General features: G+C 43.6%; 1 protein-coding gene across 1 annotated transcript; it reads left to right on the top strand.

Moving 5' to 3' along the window:
- The first annotated feature begins 3,695 nt into the window (after positions 1 to 3,695).
- LOC119285301 (ATP synthase subunit b', chloroplastic-like) lies at positions 3,696 to 4,599 on the top strand. The gene has a single exon (XM_037564536.1). It carries the CDS (start codon positions 3,793 to 3,795, stop codon positions 4,426 to 4,428), a length of 636 nt encoding a protein of 211 aa, XP_037420433.1. The 5' UTR covers positions 3,696 to 3,792; the 3' UTR covers positions 4,429 to 4,599.
- Positions 4,600 to 20,192: the final 15,593 nt, after the last annotated feature.

Below are 20,192 nucleotides of genomic sequence, written 5' to 3'. Positions count from 1 at the left end.
TCGGTGGGGGGGTCTGGTGTAGTGGGGGGAGGTTATAGGCGGGGGTGGGCCTTGGCCCAGTTGGGCTTGTGGCCTGCCGGGCCGAAGCCCCGAGGGGCAGGGGGCTTTCTCCTTTTTTCTAGTTTTAGTTTTAGTTTTTCTTTTCTTTTTGTATTTTCTTTCTTTTACTTATTTTCTATTCTGTTTTATTTCATTTTAAATCATTTAGGCATTTTCTAAAAATGTGTTTACTTCACCATAATTACCAGTGCAATATTTGGCACCCACCGAACATTTTTGGTTTCAACTTTTAAAAACTTTTGTTGTTTGCCATTTTCTGAATTGATTTTTGAATCGGTTTGAACTAACGAAAGTTTAGCAACAGTAATCACCGATGACATGGCATCATTAGGAGAGTTTTACTGTAGCCTAATTATCTGGGCGTTACATATGATCATTCTCCCGGGAACAAAGGCTGACTGCTCAACTGATATTATCTCTGGTAAAACAAGTTTTAACATGTTAGCCACTACCTTCGAAGCTATCTTGTAGATCACGTTGCATAGACTGATAGGTCTGAACTGCGACAGCAGCATTGGGTTGTTTACTTTCGGAATCAGCACAAGAATCGTATCGTTAATGCTCGACGGGTTCTCTTCCCCCCCCTCACAATTCTAAGAACAATATCTGTCACTTCATCTCCACATACATCCCAGTGCTTCTGATAAAATTGGGCAGGGAACCCGTCTGGCCCCGGGGCTTTAGTAGGGAACATTTGGAAGAGGGCTATCTTCACCTCCTCATGGGTATAAGGTGCACACAAATCCCTGTTCATAGCAGCCGTCACCTTCCGGGGTACATGTTCCATTACACGGTCTTATGTCCTGAACTCCTTCTGATGAATAAAGATTTTGGTAAAACTCATTTACCATGGCTTTCAACTCAGCCGGATCAGTCACCATTGATCCCAAAGCATCTTCTAGAGCCCGGATCATGTACTTTTTTCTCCTTAGACTACCCCGCAAGTGAAAGAACTTTGTATTCTTATCTCCCGAGGCTAGCCAGTCAGTAAGAGCCCGCTGCCTCCACATTATCTCTTCCCTATGATAGAGTTCAACTAGCCTCTCATTTATTTTTAGTTCGACATGTGAGGGTGCAGTACGCAACGGATCACCCCGAAGATCGTCTAGTCTCTTCTTTAACTCTTTCATCTCTCTTCTGACACTCCCAAAAGACCTCCTGCTCCAGTTGGTTAGACCCATTGAGACGCTCACCAACTTGTCATGGTGCTGCTGCACATTAACGCATGGCCCCGCTGCAGCCCACTCCGAACTGATAGTTCCCGTTAGTTCCTCATGTTTCTCCCACATGGTCTCATACTTGAAGGCGAACTTGGTTCTATTTTCTTGATCTTGGCCTAGATCAAGGAGGATCGGCCCATGGTCTGAGGTTGCAGCTGTGTGATGCTCCAAATTTGCTGAGGGAAACCGAGCTAGCCACTGTGCATTCACCAACGCCCGGTCGAGCCTGCAACGTGTGTATGTCTCCCCGGCCACCTTCTTTTCAAAAGTCCAAAACCAGCCCTTATAGCCAATATCAATCAACATGCAAACATCTATAGTTTCGCGAAATGCCTGAATCTGCGCATTGCTTCTTTCTCCAATACCCACGTGTTCGTTTGGACGTAACCTCATTAAAATCCCCCATGCAGAGCCATGGGAGAGAGTTCAAAGTACTAATATTCTTCAGTACTTACCAAGTTTGGTGTCGTAGGTGGGTCTGGGCCTCCCCATAAACACATGTCATCCGCCACATCTCCTGACCTGCTTCTTCAATCGACACATCAAGATGATAACATGAATAACCCAGAATTTCAACCTTTATTACATCATTCCAAAACAATCCTATTCCTCCACTTCGACCTCTACTATCCACTGCATAAGCTCTATCATAGCCCAACGTTCCAGCTAAAGTTTCTACCCTCGATCCCTCTATCTGAGTTTCGACAATACATAACAGGGCAGGGCCAAACTTCCTCGCGAATTCGCGAAGTTCTTGGACTGTCGCGGCGTTGCCCACACATCGGCAGTTCTAGCAGAGGGCACTCATTGGTGCGGGCGGCGCCCCTCGAAGGAGCCTGCCAAATTCTTTACTACAGTGGTAATGATCTCCTGACCATCATCTCCCATTCTGGACCTCTTCGGATTCCTCGATGGAGGCGGACTGACCACATTGCCCCCAACAACAACAAGCGCCAGATTTTGAGGATTCTGGTCCATAGGTGTCTTCTCTGGAGGCATATTGGTGTTGCCCGAATCATACCTTTCAGTTCTCTCCCTGCTATTATCATCCAGAGCCATGGTCGCCGAGTCAAGGGTTGGGTCTTCGTCCCCATCTGAGCCAAAACTTGATGTGTCCTCCCTCCTAGCATTGCGATTTGCTCCAGCTCTTCCTCCCCTTCTTCCACCTCGTCGTCCTCTATTCTCACGCGGCCCTCTTCCAATCCTCATGGCCCAGGTAGCTCGTGGCTCTTTAAAAACTAGAGCTGAATTAGGATGGATTCCATTACCATGTTCCTTGAAAACATGTCCTAGGTGGCCACAGACCGCACACCAATCAGGGAGCCGCTCATACTTTACCCTGTAGATCAGTCGCCGTTGGTTTCTGATCAGGGAAACCGCATTCTTCAGTGGCTTGTGCACATCAATTCTGACTCAAACGTGATAGAAATTGCCGTAAAATCATGGGTCGCTGTTTCACAGAACAAAACTTCCCCCACTTTAGCTGCAAGACTAGGAACCAGACGGGCAAAGAGATCCGGGACGTCATAGATCTGAATCCACATGTCCGGTGTATCCAGCTTGACATGGGACGGTTGATTTACTCCATCGTAAGGGGCAATGATAACAGCGTTTCCACGGAAATTCCATGGCCCCTCTTGCATTACTCTCTCCCAGTTACCCAGGCACCGGAACTGCAAAGTGTATATATTTGACTCCAGCGGTTTAAACTTGACATCTTGAGCTAGATCCCACGCAGCTCTCATGTTGCGGAAAAACCAGCCCTGGCTATAGGGTTTATCAATATGAACGCGATCAATTGCCAACCATCTTGCTGCATCTTCCGGGACAGATCCCTCATCGACCACCACATTGTCCATATCATCCTCCTGAAGGCCTAGTTCAACCATTAGTTTCTCAATCTTTGATGCAGAAGAAGAGCCCCCGGCCGTAGCCGATCCGCTCGCATCTCCCGCAGCCATGAACGCTAAACCTAACCCGATCTGATGAGACAAACGGGTCCTTCGTGACGGAACCTAACCCAAGCCGCCTGCAAATAGAGATCGTCAGGGCAGGAAGCCCCGGTCGGATCCCCCGCAGCCCGGCGGGAAGGAAGAAAACCGTGGATCTCAACGGCGGCGAGAAGTCGCCTCCGAGAGGAAGAGAAACCCTACCTTGAGGGAGAAGTAGCCGTGTATAGGAGTACTAGCAACACTTTAGCATGTTAGTTATTTCTTCCCCGGGCCCCTAAAAAAACATAGACAGGCCCCTAAAAAAACAGACAGGCCCAACTCATTAAAAGCCTGGCACTGGGCCATGGGCCTCCATTGGGCCCTTGCCGACGCCCCAAAACAGGTTATAATATCGGCAGGCGTTAGTGGCAGCAAGCGCGAGCGGCAGCGTGTGGCCTCCGTTGGCTGGCAAACCACAGGCCACCCCGTTCGGATAGATAGCCGCCCGCCTCCCCTCTCCCCACCACACGGCCACAACCCGACTCACCACCGCGCCTCTTCCTCCTCCCGCTCACCCACCCATGGCGACGGCTATGATGGCTGCAGCCACCACCTCCTGCTCCCCGCCCCGAGCGCTCCTCAAGCCCGCGGCCTCCTCCAGCCCCGCGCCGCCGCCCAGGCCGCAGCCACGGTCCTTCCTCAAGCAGCTCCCGGGGCTCGCCGCGACGGCGGCGGCGGCGGCCGTCGCCTACGTGCCTCTCCCGGCGCTGGCCGTGGAGATGGAGAAGGCTGCGCTGTTCGACTTCAACCTGACGCTCCCGGCGATCACGATCGAGTTCCTGCTGCTGATGGTGGCGCTGGACAAGCTCTACTTCTCGCCGCTGGGCAAGTTCATGGACGAGCGGGACGCCAAGATCCGCGCGGAGCTCGGCGGCGTCAAGGACGCCTCCGAGGAGGTGCGGCAGCTAGAGGAGCAGGCCCAGGCCATTCTCAAGGCGGCTCGCGCGGAGATCGCGGCGGCGCTCAACAAGATGAAGAAGGAGACGACCACAGAGCTGGAGGCGAAGCTCGACGAGGGCCGCCGCCGCGTGGAGGCAGAGCTCGTGGAGGCGCTCGCGAGCCTCGAGGGGCAGAAGGAGGAGGCCATCAAGGCGCTGGACGCGCAGATCGTGTCGCTCAGCGACGAGATCGTCAAGAAGGTGCTCCCATCCGCGTGAAAACTAGTAGATCACGCAGCGCGCAGCAGCCGGCGCAATCCCCCGTTTCATAGTAAAGATTTCTAGTTCTTGATGTGTAATGTATACGCCCACTGGGCTGCCTCCCCTAAGAATGTAACTGAATCAAACATTCTGTGATCGGGTATAAATGAATGATCCTTTTGTACACTACTCTGCCCTGAATCTGAGTGGTCCTTTAATCCCCAATTCATTTATTTCCGGGAGAACCCAAATATAGTGTTAAAAACGCTATTATATTATAGGACGGGGGAATACTAAAGTAGAATGTCCTTTGTTTATGACATGTTGTTAGACATTATTCTTTAGCATTACTGTAATAGAATCATTAGCCTAACATTAGACCACCTACAACATGATTAACAGAGAGGGGTTCGCAAGAACCTGTACCGAGTAAAGTCCCATGCCTGCTTGATGCAAGCTTGGTGTAACCCATGATAATACTTGGGACCATCGTCTCCTTTAGCACCTCACTAGGATCGGGCGTTAGGGGTGGAACCTCCATTATCGTGTGGATAGTGAGTTTCCGACGGTGGGGGCACTTTTCCTTTTATACTAGGTTCTATGGAGGCGGGACCGAGACCATGTCGTTGGTTCAGTGCCCCTTATTAGGACACATACGTCGGAGGTATCCACCTTTTCTCTTTCTGGTTGTTACAACTAAGATCAATTTCAGTATTCTTCCCCTTGATCATTAGGTTAACAAGCATCATAAGCCCACTTTTAATAGAAATAACATACCAACTAAGGTGTTGCAATGGTCAATGAAATGTCACTGTACTTAATACTTATAGTATATCATTCTATTTTAAAATGGGTAGCATGTTACTTTAGGAGTTGGTTTATTTAATGGTCCTTGTTTCCAGGATCCACGGGCTTTCCTAACCCACGCGAGGAATCTTATCATACAAGGGTAAATTGTCAGCCTTAGTAAGTGGAACCAAAAAACTTATAAATCAAACATCATATGTTTGATTGTGGTCTCTTATCTTTCACAACATGAAACATAATGTCAAGGGTTTTGGCAACACCAACTGACTAGTTGTTGATGGGGAACGTTGCATGGAAAACAAAAAAATTCCTACAAAACACCCAAGATCTATTCTATGGAGATGCTAGCAACAAGAGAGAGAGAGAGAGAGAGAGAGAGAGAGAGAGAGAGGTGTCTACATACCTTTGTAACGGTCTAAATATCGTGGTTCTCAAAGTCGTACTCCCTTCGCAATCCAATCTGATCCAGCGCCGAACGAACGACACCTCCGAGATGTGCACACGTACGGCTCTGTGACGTTTCCGCCTTCTTGAACCAGCAAGGGAGGGTGGAGAGGTAGATGGGATCTAGGCCAGCACGATGGCATGTTGGTGGTGGTGGCAGCGAAACACCGAGAGGGCTTCGCCAAGCACTAAGCGAAGGAGTAAGAGGAGTAACGGGAGGGAGATGCACCTATGGGTGGAAGGGTTGCTGCCCCCTACACCTCCCCCTTTATACAAGCATGGGAGGTCTGGGAGGCTTGCTCCCCAAGCGGGTTGTTGGCCAAGGGGGAGAGGAAGGAAATCTCTCCTTTCTGTCCCCACCGATCATGATCCCCTCTTTTTAGGGATCTTTATTATTCCTTTTAGGGGGATCTTGGTGCGCCTAGACCAGGAGCCTTGCCCCACTACCCACGTTCATGTGGGCCCCCCATGCAGGTGGGCCCTGCTTCGAAACCTTCTAGAACCTTCCCGATACAATACCGAAAAATCCCGAACGTTTTTCTGGAACCCTGAATATGACTTCCCATATATAAATCTTTACCTCTAGACCATTCCAGAGCTCCTTGTGATGCCCTGTATCCCATCTAGGACTTCAAACAATATTCAATCTTGCCATTATTAATATCCAATACTACCTTAGCGTTACCGAATGTTAAGTGTGTGACCTCGCGGGTTCGAGGATCATGCAGACATGACCGAGACACCTCTCCGATCAATAATCAATAGCAGGACCTGTATGCCCATATTGACTCCCACATATTCAATGAAGACCTTTATCGGTTTGAACCACGACGTCGAGGATTTAGTTAATCTCGTATATAATTCCCTTTGCCCAGCGATATGTTACTTTCCCGAGATTCGATAGTCGATATCTCCATACCTTGTTCAATCTCGTTACCAGCAAGTCTCTTTAATCATTCCGTAATACAATATCCCTGTGACTAAACTCATTAGTCACATGCTTGCGACCTATTCACGATGTTGTATTACCGAGAGGGCTCAAAGATATCTCTCCGTCACATGGAGCGACAAATCCCAGTCTCGATCCATGCAACCCAACAAATACTTTCCGAGATACCCGAAGAGTACCTTTATGGTCACCCAGTTATGAAATGACCTTTGATAACCCACAAAGTATTATTCCGATATATTATGGAGTGGCATGATCTCATGGTCTAAGGAACAGATACTTGACATTACGAAAGCTATGGCAAATTGAACTTGGTGACACGATCAGATGCTAAGCTTGCAGTTGGATCTTGTCCATCACATCATTCTCCTAATGATGTGATCCCGGTATTAAATGAAAATTCATGTCTATGGTTAGGAAATCTTAACCATCTTTAATCAAGAGCTAGTCTAGTAGAGTCTAACTAGGGACACGGTATTCGTTTATGTATCCACACATGTATTTAAGTTTCCGATCAATACAATTATAGCATGGATAATAAACATTTATCATGATCATAACATCATTATTACTGCCACTAGGGCATATTTCCAACAGTTGTTACTCACATAGAGGATTGCATGTTCATAATCGCAGTCGTGAGGGTGCGGGGTACGAGGTGTGTAGAGCTTAGACTGGTAGATCATCCAAGAAGCCTCATCCGTGCAATGTTGTGCACTGCTCCTTCAGACAAGAGCTCGATTTCTCCCTACATTGGGAGGCCCAGCTGCTCATGTTACAAGATGTCTCAGTGTGGTTCTTGGTATGATGTCCTACCACCTATGAAGCGTGTTTGCCCTTGTCGGCTCGACGACCGTCATGGCGGAGTGGCACTCTTAAAGACCGCACGGTGGTCTGCGACGACATCCACATCCTATATTAGGTTCCACCCATGCCCGACTGATGCCTTCTGAGCCACCCTGCACTTGTGATCATCCTTTAAGTTCTCCTCATATTGGAGGACTTGCTATCAATGATCCTTGATGTCCTGAATTTTCCCGAGCAACCGACTGTCGTCCTTGGCTACCTTATGCGGTTACCTGGTCAGCCTCAAACTAGCCAGCCTTTAACTATCCTCATCGCGTCAGGGACTGCCGAGTGATTCATTTAGTATGTCCTCGTCATAGGGGCCTAACTCGCTCATCGACAGAGGTACCATTTCTCGTCGCGTGGTTCATCATGCGATTGGTTCTTCCTCTTGGGATCGTGATCGAGGTCATCATCGGGGCCATCGTCGTTGCCTTGGCTGGCGTTTGGCGTGTCCACATGTAGCAATCATAGGTCAAAGTCGCCTGCCACTTGCATAAAGGCACCATTGCTGGCAGTCAATTGTCCGCAAACTCGCCGACTTCCTCTTCTGTGTCTTTTGCCTCCGCAGTGGCTCCTTCGAGGACCTCCATGAGATCATCGGTATTGGCGATGATATGGGACCAAAAAATTCGAATTCTTCCGACATCTCCCGAATAAAATCTGAAAAATCCAATCATTGTTGCTCCAGGATCCAGCTTGATGCCAAAGCCTGGAGGACCATCCATCCTGGAGAAAAGGTCTCGACTTGGCTAAGGTGGACGGTCGAGCCATCAATGAAGGTGGCTACATCGAATATGAACATCTGTTCCGTGAGAATGTCTTGCCGGAACCGATCTGGGCGTCGATCTTGATTGCTATCGAGTTGCGGTGTTCGCCTGGCAGGATTTGTATCGGCCACCACCGTCATAGCTAAATCCAGCAAATCCCTTGGTAGGTGATGTCTACTACACAACCTTCTTCTTGTAGATGTTGTTGGGCCTCCAAGTGCATAGGTTTGTAGGACAGTAGCAAATTTCCCTCAAGTGGATGACCTAAGGTTTATCAATCCATGGGAGGCGTAGGATGAAGATGGTCTTTCTCAAACAACCCTGCAACCAAATAACAAAGAGTCTCCTGTGTCCCCAACACACTCAATACATTGGTAAATTGTATAGGTGCACTAGTTCGGTGAAGAGATGGTGATACAAGTGCAATATGGATGGTAGATATAGGTTTTTGTAATCTGAAAATATAAAAACAGCAAGGTAACAAGTGGTAAAAGTGAGCGTAAACGGTATTGCAATGCTAGGAAACAAGGCCTAGGGTTCATACTTTCACTAGTGCAAGTTCTCTCAACAATAATAACATAATTGGATCATATAACTATCCCTCAACATGCAGCAAAGAGTCACTCCAAAGTCACTAATAGCGGAGAACAAACGAAGAGATTATTGTAGGGTACGAAACCACCTCAAAGTTATCCTTTCTGATCAATTTATTCAAGAGTCCATAGTAAAATAACACGAAGCTATTCTTTCCGTTCAATCTATCCTAGAGTTCGTACTAGAGTAACACCTTAAGACACAAATGAACCAACACCATAATGTCACCTAGATACTCCAATGTCACCTCAAGTATCTGTGGGTATGATTATACGATATGCATCACACAATCTCAGATTCATCTATTCAACCAACACAAAGAACTTCAAAGAGTGCCCCAAAGTTTCTACCAGAGAGTCAAGACGAAAATGTGTGCCAACCCCTATGCATAAGTTCACGATGTCACGGAACTCGCAAGTTGATCACCAAAACATACATCAAGTGGATCACGCGAATATCCCATTGTCACCACAGATAAGCACATGCAAGACATACATCAAGTGTTCTCAAATCCTCAAAGACTCAATATGATAAGATAACTTCAAAGGGAAAACTCAATTCATCACAAGAAAGTAGAGGGGGAGAAACATCATAAGATCCAACTATAATAACAAAGCTCGTGATACATCAAGCTCGTGCCGAATCAAGAACACGAGAGAGAGAGAGAGAGAGAGAGATGAAACACATAGCTACTGGTACATACCCTCAACCCCGAGGGTGAACTACTCACTCCTCGTCATGGAGAGCGCCGGGATGATGAAGATGGCCACCGGAGAGGGATTCCTCCCTCCGGCAGGGTGCCGAAACGGGTCTAGATTGGTTTTCGGTGGCTACAGAGGCTTGCGGCGGCGGAACTCCTGATCTGGGTTTCTTTTCGGGGGTTTCTGTATTTATAGGAATTTTTGGCGTCGGTCTCACATCAGGGGGGTCTCGGAGTCATCCACGAGATAGGGGGGCGAGCCCAGGGGGGTAGGGCACGCCCTCCACCCTCGTGGATGGCTCGGGACTCTTCTGGCCCAACTCTTTCACTTCGGGGGATTATTTTGGTTCATAAAAAATCATCAAAAATTGGCATGTCAATTGGACTCCGTTTGGTATTCCTTTTCTGTAAAACTCAAAAATAAGGAAAAAACAGAAACTGGCACTGGGCTCTATGTTAATAGGTTAGTCCCAAAAATCATATAAAATAGCATATAAATGCATATAAAACATCATAGATGGATAATATAATAGTATGGAACAATAAAAAATTATAGATACCTCGGAGACGTATTAAGCATCCCAAGCTTAATTCCTGCTCGTCCTCGAGTAGGTAAATGATAAAAACAGAATTTTTGATGTGGAATGCTACCTAACATATTTATCTATGTAATTCTTTTTATTGTGGCATGAATGTTCAAATCCATAAGATTCAAAACAAAAGTTTAATATTGACATAAAAACAATAATATTTGAAGCATACTAACAAAATAATTATGTCTTCTCAAAATAACATGGCCAAAGAAAGTTTATCCCTACAAAATCATATAGTCTGGCTATGCTCCATCTTCATCACACAAAATATTTAAATCATGCACAACCCCGATGACAAGCCAAGCAATTGTTTCATACATTTGATGTTCTCAAACCCTTTCAACTTTCACGCAATACATTAGCATGAGCCATGGACATAACACTATAGGTGGAATAGAAGGTGGTTGTGGAGAACACGAAAAGAAGGAGATAGTCTCACATCAACTAGGCGTATCAACGGGCTATGGAGATGCCCATCAATAGATATCAATGTTAGTGAGTAGGGATTGCCATGCAACAGATGCACTAGAGATATAAGTGTATGAAAGCTCAAAAAGAAAACTAAGTGGGTGTGCATCCAAGTTGCTTGCTCATGAAGACCTAGGGCATTTGAGGAAGCCCATCGTTGGTATATACAAGCCAAGTTCTATAATGAAAAATTCCCACTAGTATATGAAAGTGACAACATAGGAGACTCTCTATCATGAAGATCATGGTGCTACTTTGAAGCACAAGTGTGGTAAAAGGATAGTAGCATTGCCCGTTCTCTCTTTTTCTCTCATTTTTTTGTTTTTTTGGGCCTTCTCTTTTTTTGGCCTTTCTATTTTTTTCCCTCACATGGGACAATGCTCTAATAATGAAGATCATCACACTTTTATTTAGTTACAACTCAAGAATTACAACTCGATACTTAGAACAAAATATGACTCTATATGAATGCCTTCGGCGGTGTACCAGGATGTGCAATGAATCAAGAGTGACATGTATGAACGAATTATGATCGGTGGCTTTGCCACAAATACAATGTCAATTACATGATCATGCAAAGCAATATGACAATGATGAAGTGTGTCATAATAAACGAAACGGTGGAAAGTTGCATGGCAATATATCTCGGAATGGCTATGGAAATGCCATAATAGGTAGGTATGGTGGTTGTTTTGAGGAAGGTATATGGTGGGTTTATGGTACCAATGAAAGTTGCGCGGTACTAGAGAGGCTAGCAATGGTGGAAGGATGAGAGTGCATATAATCCATGGACTCAACATTAGTCATAAAGAACTCACATACTTATTGCAAAAGTCTATTAGCTATCGAAACAAAGTACTACACGCATGCTCCTAGGGGGATAGATTGGTAGGAAAAGACCATCGCTCGTCCCCGACCGCCACTCATAAGGAAGGCAATAAAAAAATATCTCATGCTCCAACTTCGTTACATAACGGTTCACCATACGTGCATGCTATGGGACTCACAAACCTCAACACAAGTATTTATCAAATTCACAACTACTCACTAGCATGACTCTAATATCACCATCTTCATATCTCAAAACAATCATAAAGAATCAAACTTCTCATAGTATTCAATGCACTTTATATGAAAGTTTTTATTATACCCATCTTGGATGCCCATCATATTAGGACTAAATTCATAACGAAAGCAAATTACCATGCTGTTTAGAGACTCTCAAAATGATATAAGTGAAGCATGAGAGTTCAACAATTTCTTCAAAATAAAACTACCGTCGTGCTCTAAAAGGATATAATTGAAGCACTAGAGCAAATGACAAACTACTCCAAAAGATATCAGTGAAGATCAAAGAGTAGTTGAATAATTATGTAACTATGTGAAGACTCCTTCTCATAAATAAAATTTCAGATCTTAAGTACTTTATTCAAACAGCAAGCAAAACAAAATAAAATGATATTGCAAAGATAGCACATATCATGTAAAGAAGCAAAAACTTAGGCTCAACCAAAACTGACCGATAGTTGTTGAAGAAGAAAGGTGGGATGCCAACCGGGGCATCCCCAAGCTTAGATGCTTGATACTTCTTGAAATAATAATTAGGGATGCCTTGGGCATCCCCAAGCTTGAGCTTTTGTGTCTCCTTAATTCCTCTCATATCACGGTTTCCCTAGTTCTTAAAAACTTCATCCACACAAAACTCAACAAGAACTCGTGAGATAAGTTAGTATAAATCCATGCTAAACCTTATCATTCTATACTGTAGAAAATCACTAAAATTATAATTTGATATTGACTACTAAATTCCTCTGCATATTTAACACTCCTATCCTCAAATAGAATCATTAAACAAACAAACATATGCAAACAATGCAAACATAACAGCAATCTGTCTAAACAGGATAGTCTGTAAAGAATACAAGAGGAATCATACTTATTTAACTCCAAAAATTCTGAAAAATTACCACATTGTATATAATTTGTTGTTACTCATTGTGTAAAAATTTCAAGATTTTATCATGTTGTGACTATTCATAAATATTCAAAACCTAATAGCAAACTTTCTGTTTTTAAAATAGCAACATATGGACTTGCAAAATAAGTATGGTAAAGGCTATACTTGACCCTTTTATTGAACTAAAAGATGAAAAAATTACTCTAAATAACAGAAAGCAAATCCTAATAAAACAAAATGATGCTCCAAGCAAACTCATATCATGTGGTGAATAAAAATGTAGCCTCAAGTAAAGTTACCGATGAACGAAGATGAAAGAGGGGATGCCATCCGGGGCATCCCCAAGCTTAGGCTCTTGGTTGTCCTTGAATATTACCTTGGGGTGCCTGGGGCATCCCCAAGCTTAGGCTCTTTCCGCTCCTTATTCCATAGTTCATCGAATCTTTACCCAAAACTTTAAAACTTCACAACACAAAACTCAATAGAAAACTCGTAAGCTCCGTTAGTATAAGAAAGCAAATCACCACTTAGGTACTGTCAAGACAAGACTCGTAATTTTTCTCACATGAAGCCTACTGTACCCTATCATTTCTACAATTTATATTAAGCAATATAAGCCATAGAAACTAGAAAACAAGCAAACTATGCATCGAAAACAGAATCTGTCAAAAACAGAGCAGTCTGTAGTAATCTGTAACTCTCGAATACTTCTATAACTCCAAAAATCCCGAGAAATTAGGAAGTTCTAGTAAATTTGTTTATTAATCCTCTGCAAAAATAATCAGTATTTTATCACGCTCCTGTTAAAAATGAAAACTAATCTCCTGGGCGCAAAAGTTTCTGTTTTTCAGCAAGATCAAATCAACTATCACCGTAAGCCATCCCAAAGGTCTTACTTGGCACTTTATTGAAACAAAAGCTATAAAACATGATTACTATAGTAGCTTAATCATGTGAAAACACAAAAACAGTAGGGGTAAATGTTGGGTTGTCTCCCAACAAGCGGATTTTCTTTATTTCCTTTTTAGCTAGGCACGATGATTTCAATGATGCTCACATGAAAGATAAAAATTGAAACATAACGAGAGCATCATGAAGCATATGACTACCACACTTAAGTATAACCCACTTCCTATGCATAGGGATTTTGTGAGCAAACAACTTATGGGAACAAAAATCAACTTGCATAGGAAGGTAAAGCAAGCATAATTTCAAGATTTCAACACGTAGAAAGGAAACTTGATATTATTGCAACTCCTACAAGAATATATTCCTCCATCATAATAATTTTCAATAGCATCATGAATGAATTCAACAATATAACCATCACATAAAGCATTCTTTTCATGATGCATATGCATAGAATTTTTATTACTCTCCACACAAGCAAATTTCTTCTCATGAATAGTAGTGGGAGCAAACTCAACAAGATAACTATCACGTGATTGAAAATTGAAATCAAGATGACAAGTTTCATAAATATAATCATCACTACTTTTTATAGCACAAGTGTCATCACAATAATCATCATAAGTAGGAGGCATGCTTTCATCATAATAAATTTGCACATCAAAACTTGGGGGACTAAAAATATCATCTTCATCAAACATAGCATCCCCGAGCTTGTGGCTTTGTATATCATTAGCATCATGGATATTCAAGGAATTCATACTAACAACATTGCAATCATGCTCATCATTCAAAGATTTAGTGCCAAACATTTTAATGCATTCTTCTTCTAACACTTTGGCACAATTATCGGAATCCTTATTTTCACGAAAGACATTAAAAGGATGAAGCATATGAGGCAAACTCAATTCCATTTTTTTGTAGTTTTCTTTTATAGACTAAACTAGTGATAAAACAAGAAACAAACAGATTCGATTGCAAGATCTAAAGATATACCTTCAAGCACTCGCCTCCCCGACAACGGTGCCAGAAAAGAGCTTGATGTCTACTACACAACCTTCTTCTTGTAGACGTTGTTGGGCCTCCAAGTGCATAGGTTTGTAGGACAGTAGCAAATTTCCCTCAAGTGGATGACCTAAGGTTTATCAATCCGTGGGAGGCGTAGGATGAAGATGGTCTCTCTCAAACAACCCTGCAACCAAATAACAAAGAGTCTTTTGTGCCCCCAACACACCCAATATAATGGTAAATTGTATAGGTGCACTAGTTCAACGAAGAGATGGTGATACAAGTGCAATATGGATGGTAGATATAAGTTTTTGTAATCTGAAAATATAAAAACAGCAAGGTAACAAGTGGTAAAAGTGAGCGTAAACGGTATTGCAATGCTAGGAAACAAGGCCTAGGGTTCATACTTTCACTAGTGCAAGTTCTCTCAACAATAATAACATAATTGGATCATATAACTATCCCTCAACATGCAACAAAGAGTCACTCCAAAGTCACTAATAGCGGAGAACAAAGGAAGAGATTATTGTAGGGTACGAAACCACCTCAAAGTTATCCTTTCTGATCGATCTATTCAAGAGTCCGTAGTAAAATAACACGAAGCTATTCTTTCCGTTCAATTTATCCTAGAGTTCATACTAGAATAACACATTAAGACACAAATCAACCAAAACCCTAATGTCAGCTAGATACTCCAATGTCACCTCAAGTATCCGTGGGCATCACACAATCTCAGATTCATCTATTCAACCAACACAATGAACTTCAAAGAGTGCCCCAAAGGTTCTACCGGAGAGTCAAGGCGAAAACGTGTGCCAACCCCTATGCATAAGTTCACGAGGTCACGGAACTCGCAAGTTGATCACCAAAATATACATCAAGTGGATCACGTGAATATCTCATTGTCACCACAGATAAGCACATGCAAGACATACATCAAGTGTTCTCAAATCCTTAAAGACTCAATCCCGATAAGATAACTTCAAAGGGAAAACTCAATTTATCACAAAAGAGTAGAGGGGGAGAAACATTATAAGATCCAACTATAATAGCAAAGCTCGCGATACATCAAGATCGTGCCGAATCAAGAACAGGAGAGAGAGAGAGAGAGAGAGATCAAACACATATCTACTGGTACATACCCTCGGCCCTGAGGGTGAACTACTCACTCCTCGTCATGGAGAGCGCCGGGATGATGAAGATGGTCACCGGAGAGGGATTCCCCCCCTTCGGCATGGTGCCGGAACGGGTCTAGATTGGTTTTCGGTGGCTACAGAGGCTTGCGGCTGTGGAACTCCCGATCTAGGTTTATTTTCAGGGGTTTCTGTATTTATAGGAATTTTTGGCGTCGGTCTCACGTAAGGGGGGTCTCCGAGTCATCCACGAGATAGGGGGCGAGCCCAGGGGGGTAGGGCGCGCCCTCCACCCTCGTGGATGGCTCGGGACTCTTCTGCCCAACTCTTTCACTTCGGGGGTTTCTTTTGGTCCATAAAAAATCATCGAAAATTGGCATGTCAATTGGACTCCGTTTGGTATTCCTTTTCTGTAGAACTCAAAAACAAGGAAAAACAGAAACTGGCACTGGGCTCTAGGTTAATAGGTTAGTCCCAAAAATCATATAAAATAGCATATAAATGCATATAAAACATCCTAGATGCATAATATAATAGCATGGAACAATAAAAAATTATAGATACGTTGGAGACGTATCAGTAGGGTATCCTAGCTAGGTGACTTGGCACGATGGTAAGATGAGGCAATGTTTACCCAACTTCAGGTTATCCGAAGGAGATAACACCTACATCTTGCTTGTGTTTATTGTGTTGGAGTGTGTTGGCGCGCGTGTGGACAACATAGTGAGACACCAAGGACAGAAAACGTCACTTGCCAATTCATAGATGGGGTGCAGGCGAGGATCTATCCCAAAAAGAAATGTATAATGAGACACGATGATTTACCCAGGTTTGGGCCGCATGGTCTCTTAGTACCCTACTCCTACTTTGTGTGTGGTTTATTTGGTGGACAAAGAGCTACATATCCTTTCCGGGAACGAATAGAGTAGTATGGCTCCTATTGGTGTTCTACCAAGTGTCCACCCCTGTTATCAGTAGCCAGATCCTCCTTTTATAGCAATGGCTTCGTTCCTAAGGAAACTGCTTTGTCCTGACAAGGTGGGTATGCGCAATGAGTGAGTGATGAAGTGTCATTGTCTTCTGGCTCTCAGAAATGAACAACCGTCTTTTCACTGCCGCTCAAGGTGGCATTGGTCTTGCTATGCATCCGTTGGTGCTGGTATCATCCTCACGGTAGGTAAGCAGATGAATCGACCCTGGCACCGCTATAACTCCGCCGCCGAGGCTGCCTGCTCGCAACGTGTCACAAAAGGCATGCGTAGGTAGAACCCACATGCCACATGTGGAGAGCTGCAGTCTGAGCCCTCTAGGAGTCAGTTGGAATAGTCATTGTCGGATGGCTTCGTTCTCGGATACCCTCGTAACATCAGGCTATCACCTAAGGATTTTGGAGCTAACCTTGTATGTCCGGGGTCTTTGTTGAAGATCTGCATGCCACCATGGGGCTTTATGTTGGAACTCCCCCTTAGGCATTTTTCCCCTCAACAGGGAGGGCACTATTTGTGGCCCATTCTCAGTTGATTCCTGATACGTCTCCAACATATCTATAATTTTTGATTGTTCCATGCTATTATATTATCTGTTTTGGATGTTTTATATGCATTAATATGTTATTTTATATTATTTTTGGGACTAACCTATTAACCTAGAGCCCAGTGCCAGTTTCTGTTTTTTTCCTTGTTTTTTAGCTTCGCAGAAAAGGAATATCAAACGGAGACCAAACGGAATAAAACTTTCGTGATGATTTTTCTTGGACCAAAAGACACCCACGAGACTTGGAGTGCAAGTTAGAAGAGCCACGAGGCGGCGACAAGGGTGGAGGGCGCGCCCTAGTGGGGGCACCCCCTACCTCATGGGCCACTCGGTGACCTCCTGACCTAGTTCTTCCTCCTATATATTCACATATATTCCTGAACCTCCAGAAGCATCCACGAAAACACTTCTCCACCGCCGCAACCTTCTGTTCCCATGAGATCCCATCTTGGGGCCTTTTCTGGCATCCTGCCGGAGGGGGATTCAATCACGAAGGGCATCTACATCAACTCCATTGCCCTTCCGATTAAGCATGCATAGTTTACCTTAGACCTACGGGTCCATAGCTAGTAGCTAGATGGCTTCTTCTCTCTCTCTCTTTGATTCTCAATACCATGTTCTCCTCAATGTTCTTGGAGACCTATCCGATGTAATCTTCTTTTGCGGTGTGTTTGTTGAGATCCGATGAATTGTGGATTTATGATCAGCTTATCTATGAATATTATTTGAATCTTCTCTGGATTATTATATGCATGATTTGATATCTTTGTATTTCTCTTCGAATTATCGGTTTGGTTTGGCCAACTAGATTGGTTTTTCTTGCAATGGGAGAAGTGCTTAGCTTTGGGTTCAATCTTGCAGCGTCCTCACCCAGTGACAAAGTAGGGGTAGCCAGGCACGTATTGTATTGTTGCCATCGAGGATAAAAATATGGGGTTTCATCATATTGCTTGAGTTTATTCCTCTACATCATGTCATCTTACTTAAAGCGTAACTCTGTTCTTTATGAACTTAATACTCTAGATGCATGCAGGAGTCGGTCTACTTGACACGGACGTGATGCCTATATTACATAATAATTGCCTTAGATATCTTCATAACTTTGCGCTTTTCTATCAATTACTCGACAATAATTTGTTCACCCACCGTATTATTTGCCTTCAAGAGAGAATCCTCCAGTGAAACCTATGCCCCCCGGGTCTATTTTCCATCATATTAGTTTCTGATCTACTATTTTGCAATCTTTTATTTTCAGATCTATAAACCAAAAAATCCAAAAATATTTAGTTATCTTTTGTTTAGTTTTATTTATCTCTATCAGATATCACCTTTGCAAGTAACCGTGAAGGCATTGACAACCTCTTTATCACGTTGGGTGCAAGTGTTTGATTGTTTGTGCAAGTATTGGTGATTTGCGCGTTCTTCTCCCACTAGATTGATACCTTGGTTCTTAACTAAGGAAAATACTTATCTCTACTGTGTTGCATCACCCTTTCCTATTCAAGGGAAAAACCAATGCAAGCTCAAGAAGTAGCAGGAAGAATTTCTTGCGCCGTTCCCGGGGAGATCTATGATGCAGCTTGAACTACGTTGGTATTTCCCCAAAGAGGAAGGGATGATGCAGCACGGCTATGGTAGGTATTTCCCTCAGTGATGAGACCAAGGTTATTGAACCAGTAAGAGAACCATGCAACACCACGTAAACAACTCCTACACACAAAGAACAAATACTTGCAACCCGACGTAAGAGAGGGGTTGTCAATCCCTCACGGGGTAAAAAGATAGGTAAATTGTAGTAGATTGGATAAACAGATCTCAGGGAACGCATGATAAATTAAATAAATAAAAATGGCAGCCAGGTATTTTTGGGTTTTTGGATTAATAGATTTTAAAATAAAAGCAAATAAAAATAGATCGCGAAGGCAAATATAATAAAGAAGAGACACGGGGGCAGTAGATTTCACTAGTGGCTTCTCTCAAGAAAATAGCAATGGTGGGTAAACAAATTACTGTTGGGCTATTGATAGAACTTCAAATAATCATGACGATATCCAGGCAATGATCATTATATGGGCATCACATCCAAGATTAGTAGACCAACTCCTGCCTGCATCTACTACTATTACTCCACACATCGACCGCTATCCAGCATGCATCTAGTGTATTAAGTTCATGGAGAAATGGAGTAATGCAATAAGAACGATGACATGATGTAGACAAGATCTATTTATGTAGAAATAGACCACATCTTGTTATCCTTAATAGCAATGATACATACATGTTGTTTCCCCTTCTGTCATTGGGATCAAGCACCGTAAGATCAAACCCATCACAAAACACCTCTTCCCATGGTAAGAAAAATCGATCTAGTTGGCCTAACTAAACCAAAGATTCTAAGAAGAAATACGAGGCTATAAGTAATCATGCATATAAGGGATCAAAAGACTCAAATAACTTTCATTGATAAAAACATAGATCTGATCATAAACTCAAAGTTCATCGGATCCCAACAAACACACCGCAAAAAGAGTTACATCAAACAGATCTCCAAGAGACCATTGTATTGAGAATCAAGAGAGAGAGAGGAAGCCATGTAGCTACTAACTACGGACCCGGAGGTCTACAATGTGTTGGGGAACATAGCATGCAATTTCAAAAAAATTCCTATGATCATGCAAGATCTATCTAGGAGATGCATATCAACGAGAAGGGGAGAGTGTGTCCACGTACCCTCATAGACCGAAAGCTGAAGCGTTAGCTTAATGCGGTTGATGTAGTCGAACGTCTTCGCGATCCAACCGATCAAGCACCGAACATACGACACCTCCGAGTTCTGCACACATTCAGCTCGATGACGTCCCTCGAACTCTTGATCCAGCAAAGTGTCTAGGGAGAGTTTTTTCAGCACGACGGCGTGGTGACGGTGATGGTGATGTGATCCGTGCAGGGCTTCGCCTAAGCACTACGACAATATGACCGTGGGAGTAAACTGTGGAAGGGGGCACCGCACACGGCTAAGAGAACAATTGATGTGCCTTGGGGTGCCCCTACCTCCATATATAAACGAGGAG

The sequence above is a fragment of the Triticum dicoccoides genome, chromosome 4A (genome assembly GCF_002162155.2).
Source record: "Triticum dicoccoides isolate Atlit2015 ecotype Zavitan chromosome 4A, WEW_v2.0, whole genome shotgun sequence".
In the NCBI taxonomy this organism is placed as follows: domain Eukaryota; kingdom Viridiplantae; phylum Streptophyta; class Magnoliopsida; order Poales; family Poaceae; genus Triticum; species Triticum dicoccoides.
The sequence above is the reverse complement of the archived record's forward strand: the minus strand, read 5'-3'. Positions and strand labels throughout refer to the sequence as shown.